The following is a 10,335-nucleotide window of genomic DNA, read 5'->3' on the forward strand; positions in this document are numbered from 1 at the left end:
AAAAAAAAAAAAAAAAAAAAAAAAAGCAGTTTGGAAAGCAACTTGGTTATTATCCCAAATGATAACATCCTTCTCTGAGACTGTAAAACTCAATACATAAAAAAAGAAAACTGCTCATTTTTAAGATTAATTTTACTTGCTTAAAGATGTTATTATTTGTTTAAACCAAGTAAAGTTTTTGAAATCAAATTTGAATCTTGTGAAAAAATACAATTAAAAAAGATTTCCTTTAAAATAGAATTTAAGTTTTTTCATGAAAATAATTATCTCCCCATCATTTGACAACTATCCCTATATTGGAATAATGCAATAAATAATACAAATTTTAGATTATGATATTTTCAAGTTAAGTGATATTGTTATAATAATAATTGATACTACTGTTCTTTTTCCACTAAAATTATTTAGGGAACAGATCTATTCTTTTGTTATTGCTGTTACCTTCTGAGGAAGATACTTCATACCAAATACTGGTCTTACTTTAAAAATTTACTTAAAGTTATTACAGTATCAGAAAATGTGAGCATATCCTGCATTAATTTGTGTGCTCTTATTTTTTTTGAAAGTGGTATTTATGTAATTCAAAAATGAAGTTACTATTTAAAAATTATAAAGAATGTGTATGTAGTTTAGGTGATTATTCTTTAATATTTATATGCCAAAAACAAAAAATGAAGAATTCAGTTAATTCTTACCAGTAATGAAGGAGTGTTGATATCTATATGCTCAAAGACTGTAAATTCCTTCTTTAATTTTACTGGTAGAAGCCAAGGCCTGTGCAATTCGGCTTTCACCCAATAGCGCACACTGCCATGTCGGCCTTCGAATGAGGTAGCAAGTGGTCTGTGCAGAATATAAAGGTCAATATATTAATCTTACACCTCTTTTTAATATTTATACAGTAGCTCATCATAGAAGTGTTAATATATTGTAAGTTTATACATCAATGAGTTATCAAAGGCATAATTTGTATTTCCAAAGGGATAAGTCACTGGGGAAAAAACCTTCTGTTTCCAAATAATAACACAAAGTTGTTAAATATTACAGAAATTTGGTTAAAAAAGCCAGAAGAATACAATCTCTTTAAACTAAGAAGAGGCTACTTTTAATGCTGGTGGCAAAATTAGCAAAGTCTGGAAATGAACAATTCTTGAAAAGGTCAAGACTTTAGTTTAAAAATAAAGTTAAGAATGGTTTAACTATTTCTATTGAGATATTCTGGACACTGGTTAAACACTCAGACCAAACGACTCCCTATGGCGCTCCATTTTTCATTAACTAAGAATTATTATTATCTCTTATTATAGTAACTAACTAAGATTTAGAAAAGGCCTGGAATAGTCGTTATAGTTTCAAAAGTTTTTCACATTTCATTAAATCCACTGAAGCTCTAAAAAAATGCTTTTACATTTCCCAGTTTACTTATGTTCTAACTCTTTTTGGCCATGCTTTCTAACTATACTATAGACTTAAAAAGAAAAAATTTTTTCTGTTGACCTGTATCAAGAGAATCATAATTCTTTTTCAACTCTCCCAGATTTTATTACTTGTGGAAGATTTTATTTTAGTCTCTTTTTCATAATTTCATTAGAAAAATGCACAAGGTTCATTTATTTACAAGGTAGAGTGCTAGCTCTTTGAGGAGTATAGTGGTGTTTTTGTTTTGTATTTTAGACTTCTGCATTAACTTGTATAGCAGAGAAATAAAACGCAGGATCTATGCTAGTCTTCTAGAGTTTACTTTAAATGATGGGTTTATAGATAGAATTTTAAAAAAATATATTAAATTACTTCCATGCTTTGAAAATATTCAGGCCCAAATGTATTATTCCTATTGTATTCAGACTTAAAATATTTCTCTCAGAAAGTAATTAGGGCACTATATTAAAAATCATGTTCTTAAGCAATATGTTACACAGGATACTCTGAAAAATACCCTTTATGAACTCTATCCATATATAACAAGTACTAGAATTTAAAAAAATACAGCATTATGTACCTTTGGCACTTGACGTTCTTATGTAATGCAAGTTTACCTTTCAGAGCAAACAGTACAAGTGCCACTTTGCATGTTTTAATATCTGTTAAAGCATTTTTTTCAAAAATTACTCTTTGTATAATTTCCTTTAATGATTTATTATTACATTAACAATATACACGGGCTTCCCTGGTGGTGCAGTGGTTGAGAGTCCGCCTGCCGATGCAGGGGACATGGGTTCGTGCCCCAGTCCGGTAGGATCCCACATGCCGTGGAGCGGCTGGGCCCGTGAGCCATGGCTGCTGAGCCGGCACGTCCGGAGCCTGTGCTCCACAACGGGAGAGGCCACAACAGTGAGAGGCCCGCGTACCGCAAAAAAGAAAAAAGAAAAGAATATACTACTTTCCTTCTTCCTTTCATACTAGATTCCAAGCCTTATATTAAGGTATCTCTGATGGAAGTTTCCTTTTAAGTACAGGTCATAATATCTCGAGTGACCTTCTCAATAGCTCTTTGCACAGAAGCTAATGAATTCATAACAGAAAAAAACACATCACTTCTAAAGTGAGGATATTCTTAATTATTTTGACTTTCTTAGCCTACTGCTGTTGGGTAGCATCAGTATAAAAAATGATCACTGAATTTTTATAAACTACTAAATGAGAGACTTGTTATGTTCTACCTTTTCTGCTAATGCTGATGATAAACTAAGTATTAAACGCTTACTATTTTACCGGCACCTTCCAATTCACTCACTTTAAATGAAATACTATTCAAGTTTTAAAAACCATATAAAACTTGAGACAGCATACTAAGAATTGAGCTTTGCTTTCTATAATATTGCCACTCTAGATTAAAAAAATAGCTTCTTTTCTGAGTATATGTTTTCCTCTAGCAAGTTTCAGTAATGAAAAGGGTTTTTTTTTTTTTAAACTAAAAATATTTAAATTTACAATGTTTCATTTGAAAAGAATGGATGTTTATGAAAAATGCCTGTTACAAAATACTTACGTCTGTGGAAGCTCGAAGCTGAACGCATATTCATGCCTTCCTGAATGAATAGTGTTGAAGCCTTCTTCGGAATTATCATCATCTAAAACAAACAGAAAAAGAAAACAAAAAACTTGTTAAACCTTTACACTCTCTTCCTGGTGGCAGAACTTTAAAGATGCTCACATAGTAATTAAGGCCACAAACTTTAGAGTGTGAGAGATCTGAGTTCTAATTCCAACTTCATCACTTCCTCTGGGTAAAATAAAAGTCCTGTCTTCAGTTGCTTCATCTGTAGAATGGGGATAATTAATACTTATACCCCATAGTTGGTTTTTCAATGGAAAACAACCTAAACTGTAAAGCATCTATGTGTGACAATACAGGCTCAACAAAAGATCCAGATTTCAAATCTCATACTAAGATGTTACCTTTCTCTTCATCCACTTACTTAAATAGACTATATATAAAATGAAAACTGTTCATGTAAGCCTTTTAAAATATGTCAGTTTTGATGCAGAAGATGTGAATGTTAAAGCTCTAAAACCATTAGAAAACTCTTGTCAAATAGATGTTGGAGTTAAAAAAAAAAAAGGAAGTGATTTTAATGTCAGTTTCATAGCTAAAAATAAAAATTCTTATTGAACCTAAAATTATGACAATCTGTCTGTCCTAGCAACAGCTAAAAATTCGCATATATATAAAATATACCTTAGATTTAAACGGTGCCTGCTTAATGGGAAACAACTGTCACACATCCTTGAAAAATGAAGACTAGGTTTGTTTCCCATTGCTAGAAAAAACGGGATGACTTTATTTTACAACCAATTTCTTTTGCTCAAATAGGTTTATCTCCAAAACGTCTCCAAAACAAATATAACGAAATGTGGGAGGGTGTTCTGGATTCTTAAAATGATTTTCTAAAGCGTTCCGACCGGGTAATTTAATTACATAAACGTCTACTAGCGCAGTTTTCTCGGTGTAGAAACCTTTATCATTAACCAGGAGACTAAGAGAAACGGGTATTATCATCTAACTTTCCCTCACCAAAGTAATAAATTCACACAAAAACCGTGATGCTTCCCTTCCACCACAGGAGAAAAGGAAAAAAGCGCCTATATGTGGAAACTTGTATTCAAAAAAAATCACCAAGACTCCCTTCTATCTCAGTAGTATTTTCTTCTCCCCCCGTGCAAATCGTCTCTACGGTATTTAAGCACGGAAATCCCGCTGACGAGCTGGGGGCCATTTAAAATCGCTCCCCCCGGCGGCGCCCAAAGTTTGTCTCCCTCTCCCTTTCTTCCCGTCTCGCTCCCTTTTTTGTGCCAGCTCAGCAGTCTCATCGAGGCGAGCGGCGGCGGCCGCGCCGTGGTAAACAAGTGCCGGGCTGTCAATCAAGAACTAGACCGGAGCAGGAGAGGACCGGCCTAAACCGGCGCGAGCAGATCCCAGCCGGCCCGCCCGCGCGCCGCCGCCGCCGCCCGCGCGCCCCGCTATACATACGGCATATGTCGCACGGCGCTCGCGCTCGCGGCCGCGCAGCCTAGCCTGCTGACGTGGGGCGGGGCGAGCACGCTGCGGCGCTTCCGCTTTACACGCCCCGGCCGGTGACCGGTTCGATCTGGCTCGGGCCACCCTGACACCTTTACAGTTGCGGCGACGGCGGCGGGGAATGGTGCGCGGGGTGCAAAAGCCCCAAAGAAACAATGACAAGTGGGCAAGGAATACTCGCCGAAGGCCCCACCTCACCCCGCTTTCAATGTTAATGTCACTTTTCCTTCCCCGTCCCGGCCAGTCTTGGCGCTCTCTCCCCACTCGGGTCACATCAAGGTAGCCAGTCTGGTGACTGCATAGAAAAGGAAACACGCTGTTTCAGCTAAGAAAAAGACAAGCGTTTACTGAAGCTGCCTGACGACTTCCACCCGAAAACGTGGAAAATGGGGTCCTGCTAATCCTGCCCACCCAATTTCTGCGTGAATGGAACTGGCAGCTAAAAAGTTGCGCCCAGGGCCATCCGGCACCTGTAAGGCCGGCGGAGGCTTCTCCTCTCCACTCTGTTGAAACCTGTAGTCGCTCCTTTCGGGGCTGCAAGCGGGCCCAGGTGAGGGGCAACAGAGCGGTATGTGATATGAGCCCCGCGCGCCTCCAGAAGCCCGGGCAGGGATGCGAGTAGGGGCGGGGGCCGCAGCTCAGGAGGGACCTTTACCGGCGCACGCCGGTTCCAAGCCTCGCCCCAGCCGGCGAGCCCACTCTCCCCACCCGCTCGCGCCCAATCCAATCAGAGCCTGGCATCGCCTTAGCAACAGGCTAACAAACCCGGCTCCGCCTATCGCCGGCCGCCCGGGGCGGGGTCTCAGTTACCAGGCTAGTTTGAGAGGTCCCAGTTTTAAGTCATTGAAAGTATTCCAAGCGAAGCTCGTTCTAGCTTGCAGGGGTTGAGGGGTGTCTCGTGGGGGTGCGGGGCACATAGTGTTCTTTACTATGAAATCGTGGCGCAATTAATGAAATTGTCCCCATAAGTCGTTATTCTACTTCTACCCCACTGCAAACCTCAACTCCTTAAAAACCTTTGTTTCTTCTCACTCATCTTATAAAAAGCTGCCAGTCCAGGAAGGATCAAATACAAACTTGTGTGTCCTGTTCAACAAATACCAGGACTGTCATTAGGCAGTTGCATTTCTTATCACTGTCACTGCTTAGAGAGGTTAACTAAAAATTATTTCAGGATGCAAATTACCTATGTGTAACTGAAAATCCAACTAAAGATTGATTTCATCTTAATATTTAAAAAATAATGCATTCATGCTGTAACTCAAAGCACCCTACGTTTCTACACTTGCCTTAGTTCAATTAGCACTTCCTCGTGGATGTGTATTTTTTAATTAAAAATGGAGGTAAAAATGTGCTCTACTCTGAAAAATCATCAACATTCGAGTTAAATACAGCATTAAAAAGGAGAAGGACAAAATTACATAACCAGTTTTAACACTATATTCTTCTTGGGCTAGGAATTAAGTCATCGCCACCACCTGACGCGTGTAACCAATCTGCTGAGAGCAGAACAAGCGCCCCTCCTCACCACCCCCCAGAACTGGTCCGAAACAGGATTGAACCGCTTCTAACAAAGGGTGGAAACTTAGAAAAACAAGCTTAGAGTCTGCTATATTTCCACAATGTAACCATTTAAACAATAGATTTGAAATCTCAGGACCCCTTCTCCCTTTGACAACCCTTCATCTCCAGTTTCTAACCAAAAATCATATCCAACGAGCCGAATACTTTTCAATTCCATTTGACTGGCACGGGTTTCATTGAATGCACGTTCCAAAGTTAGGCATGATGCTTGGAAAAGAAAATTTCTGACCCTAAATGGCTTCTAAAACTGACTTTAAACATATCATAATGATAGGTGCTGTCCTTTAAAATAGAGAATGCTTGATGTAAATTTCTAAAGGAACTGGAAAGAATAGGAAAAAACACGTGGGGTGTTGATACCATATGTCAAAATAAACCACAGAAACCCATTATCAAAGAACAACGGTCAATTCTCTTAAGGCTTTTGCGTGTCAATATTAAAAATGAAATACACCTATTAACCCACTTAAAAATGTTACTCCGTTTCTTTACTGAAGCTTAGTTTTTAAGATCTAAGGTTGCAGAGTACAAGGGAAAAACCTAATATTGGATTGCAGCTTTTTGCAATTCATTTGAAAACATATTAGTAAAATTACTGAATCGCATATAAGCAGAATTTATACGTAAGGTGGAAATGGATTGCAAGTGTGCATTATGGCACAGACCAAGCCGGGTATAGAGGTAGTGGAATAAGTGCAGTTTGCAGTCACTTTGCAGATGCCTGCATGCATTACGGCTTAACACACGATGAATGTCAAGGAGAATTCAAATCTTCCACCTTTCCAACCTTTATCAAACAGCTATACGTTATGGTAGGAGTAGGATTATATTAATTCAGGAAAATTGAAAAGGTACTTTGCCAAAGAAAACAGGTCTAATAATTTCCGAATAATGTAAAAAACTTACCTCTTTCGTGTCCAATTAAGATGTCTTTATGGTTGAAATATTCTACTTCTTCAGTGTAATTCTGTGTATAGGCAGTATTGGAGCCGGCGTTTCTCGATTCGGTCCAGCGTACTTTCGCATGTCCTCTTGCATGAATTTTAAGAGATTTTACTCTGATTTCCCCAGTAACTTCTAAATTCACCCTTCCTGAGACTGTATCCCCACTAGAATACACAGGGACATTGCTGTCATTAAGACAGTCAAAGCTTATTGTCAAACTCTTTACCTTTCCCAGCACCATGTTTATAACAAAATCTATAAAAAATATAATGTAAGACAAAAAAGTCAAGATCACATATAAAATGTGATCTTCACTTAACACTGATCGATGTCTTTGCCGTGCAAAGAGCTTGCAGGCAGGATCAGTGATTCTTTACAAATAGTTCATTGAGATTTCTTAAAAAGTCAGGGCAGCACAGAGGCTGCTGCTCCGCGATCCTGCTAGTCTCAGTGGTCTCCTTACAAAGACGGGCGGCTGGAAGCTGCCAGCTCACTTTAAGAGCAGCTTTGTGAAAAACAACCCCAGTGCGCATGCGCACGCCGCGGCTGCTGTCCGCCCTCCCTGCGCGCCCCCTCCCACCCCGCGCCCGGCTCGCTCGCGGGTACAGTAGGTGTACAGCCAGGGGAAGAAGACACTGGGGCTGCCGGGAGGCTGAACCTGACTTCTCTTCATTGTAGGCTCCTATTGGTAGGCAGGCTACCGTAAACCCTCGACGTGGTAGCTGGAGTCCCTTACTGAGCACAGTCTAGTAGAAAGATAATGGCCGAGGGAGGGAACTGGGGGACAAGGTTGGGTGGGGAGCTGTTTGCAAAGCCAAGTGAGAATAAATTGCTGAGTGACCGGCCCAAAACGTGCGTTGCCGGCACTGCCGTGTTTTGCCCACTGCCCTGATGGGAGGAGGAAAAAGTGATGTGTGTAGAGAAATGGGGGAAGGGGAGAAACCGGTTGGGCAAGGGCTGGTTGTTGAACATAATCTAACGAATTTCAAAAGAAAATGTAATAAAAACCAGAGGAGAGATAATGTTCATAGACAAGAGCATTCTTGGCTTGGAATTTTTTCTTTTTAAAATCAGTGCTTTGTAGGCAGGGTGGAAATGAGCCCAGTCGAGGTCAGGTCGAGACCTTAAAAGAGAATACTATAAGGAGCAAGGAAGAGAAGCAAGTATAGTTTAATCAGTATATTTTGCTTTCTCCTGAACTGCTTTCTCTTCCATCTCTTAATTCGATAGCAACGAAGAACAATCAAGTTTTTGCCTGATGACACGAGGGAAAAACAAGGTTTGACCACTTCCTAGAAGGAAGAAAACGTCCTTTTTTTGAGACACCACCTACCGCTAGATTTGCAGGGTATGACATGATTACAACTCCTGTGTCCAGAGGATTAAGAATAGGATTCGGCCTAAAAAAGTATCACCTTATAAAAGGCAGCATGACATAGTGTTTTAGCTGACATAATGTTTACAACAGCGTTGAAAAATCTTTGTTAGAAGTTAGTGAAGTGCAGAAAATGTTTTTTTAAAAAGCATGGTTTGTTATATAAATAGGGCTTAATTCTGTAAAGCTTTAATTTTAATTTTCAGCTTTGGACTGTTCAACATAATTCTCATTATACATCTTTCTTAAGGACAGGTACAATTGTCTCTTTACTGTGAACGTTTTGGTAACAAATTTCAGTGCTTTTGTAAAATCACACCGGAATTCAAGGCATAACAGCATAATTATCTAGATTTTTTTTGCAATCAATGAAATTGCTTATAGGAGAGAAATATAGGGAAAAAGAATATGAATCTGGACGTATATATACATAACCAAATACACTTTGGAAGATTCTTGGCTGTCTGTGTCTAAGCCGTTTTAGGTTCTTTTGTGCAGTGTATTTGGATAGGCTGAAACTATGATTCACAATACATTGAGCTCATTCATTGGTCTTGCTGGTTTTTTTGTTGTTTTTTTTTTAAAGAAATTAACTTTTACTTAGTTGGGTTTTAGTTGAAAGGCAGTATCTTGGAGTCAAGAGCATTGTATAAATTGTATAGAGTATAAATATGCAAACTATTTAGACAGTTAATGGACAGGGTATTTACCTCTGATAGAGCTTAGATGGTTGTGCTTAAAACTGAATTTTTGTATTTGAGTGGGGAGAATAGTCTTTTTTTTTTTTTTTTTTTTCCTCTCTTGGATGACACCTGGTGGCTCTTTTAGTTGTTCAAGTACTTGGGATCTTGTACTAACTTTGTTAACAGATACTATTTGGGTTTTTTCGCCACCTAGTGGTAAATTTGTTAAAGTGTTAGCGTTAAGGTCAAATATACTAACCATTAAATAACTTTGGGCGTGGATTTAAAAGCACAGTTCACAATGATGCCTTTATCACCAAAGTTGTTTTAAATTATTAAGGGCTAGTGAACAATTGCTGAATTCTTCAGAATTTTTAGTAAAATCTCTCCGGTCGGAATATAACTTATTTTTGAAAAAATAAGAATCAGCTGTTTAAATCAAACTAGAATTCCATTTAACCAAAAACTTAAGAGATTTACTCGTAGTTTGGAAAATTGTTTAAGCACATTAAATGATTCAACCCTGTCACTCTATTACATTATTCCTTCTGTTTGAACCCTTTAGGATATTATAAATCATTATCATTATTTATTTTTCTACTTCTCTTTATTTTTTTTTTTACAATGTCTTCCTAAACACTTTAGTAACTGACAAGTTGCCAAGAAATTCTTATCCCCTATAATTTTTACTTAAGATCCTTCTCACTTACCCTAATTATCACCTTTCTTCTCTTTGGATTCAGTCATGTGACTATTTCTTAAACACCTAAACTTGAGTTTACTTGCTTCATTTTGTTTTCCTCCTCCTATTTATTCAAACTATGAAAACATCAGAAACAAACAACCAACTCTGGCACCTCTAAATCCCTGCTTGTGTTTTCATTTCTATGAAAACACTTGGACTAAGTTTTGAATGTTTTCTCTCATGACTTTTATAACCTCCCCTTTTCAAGGCTCCTTATCTAAATATCTACCCTGTAAACAGCTTGAAATGCTGTACTGTAGCCATTATTTGCGGCTTCTGGACTTGCTTTACTGGGCCTTTATTGTATTTTGCGTGAAATTGAAGCTGTTCATCTTTACCACCAAGGCTCTTTCCTACCATACCCCAGCCTACGTCTCATATGCCATCTCCTCCTACTCATCTGCTAACCCTCTCTACTGTCAAGTACATCTTCTGTCCCCTTTGTTAGCCTGTCTCCCCCTTGCCAACATGCAGTTACAGGCTG

General features: G+C 38.6%; 1 protein-coding gene across 2 annotated transcripts in view; it reads right to left on the reverse strand.

Annotated features, from left to right (window-relative positions):
* Positions 1-7,517, reverse strand: part of ARRDC3 (arrestin domain containing 3) — a 14,391-nt gene extending 6,874 nt beyond the window's left edge. The window contains exons 1-3 of one of the 2 annotated variants that reach the window (XM_024734335.1): positions 7,010-7,517; positions 2,990-3,071; positions 696-843 (exon numbers count right to left, since the gene is read on the reverse strand). In XM_024734335.1, coding sequence (XP_024590103.1) covers positions 696-843; positions 2,990-3,071; positions 7,010-7,289 — 510 coding nt within the window. In that variant the 5' untranslated portion in view covers positions 7,290-7,517. The remainder of the gene's footprint in view (positions 1-695; positions 844-2,989; positions 3,072-7,009) is intronic. The other variant, XM_024734336.1, reaches the window with a different exon arrangement.
* Between the last annotated feature and the right edge of the window lie 2,818 nt (positions 7,518-10,335).

This window comes from Neophocaena asiaeorientalis, unplaced genomic scaffold (assembly GCF_003031525.2).
Source record: "Neophocaena asiaeorientalis asiaeorientalis breed wild unplaced genomic scaffold, Neophocaena_asiaeorientalis_V1.1 scaffold184, whole genome shotgun sequence".
Lineage (NCBI taxonomy): Eukaryota > Metazoa > Chordata > Mammalia > Artiodactyla > Phocoenidae > Neophocaena > Neophocaena asiaeorientalis.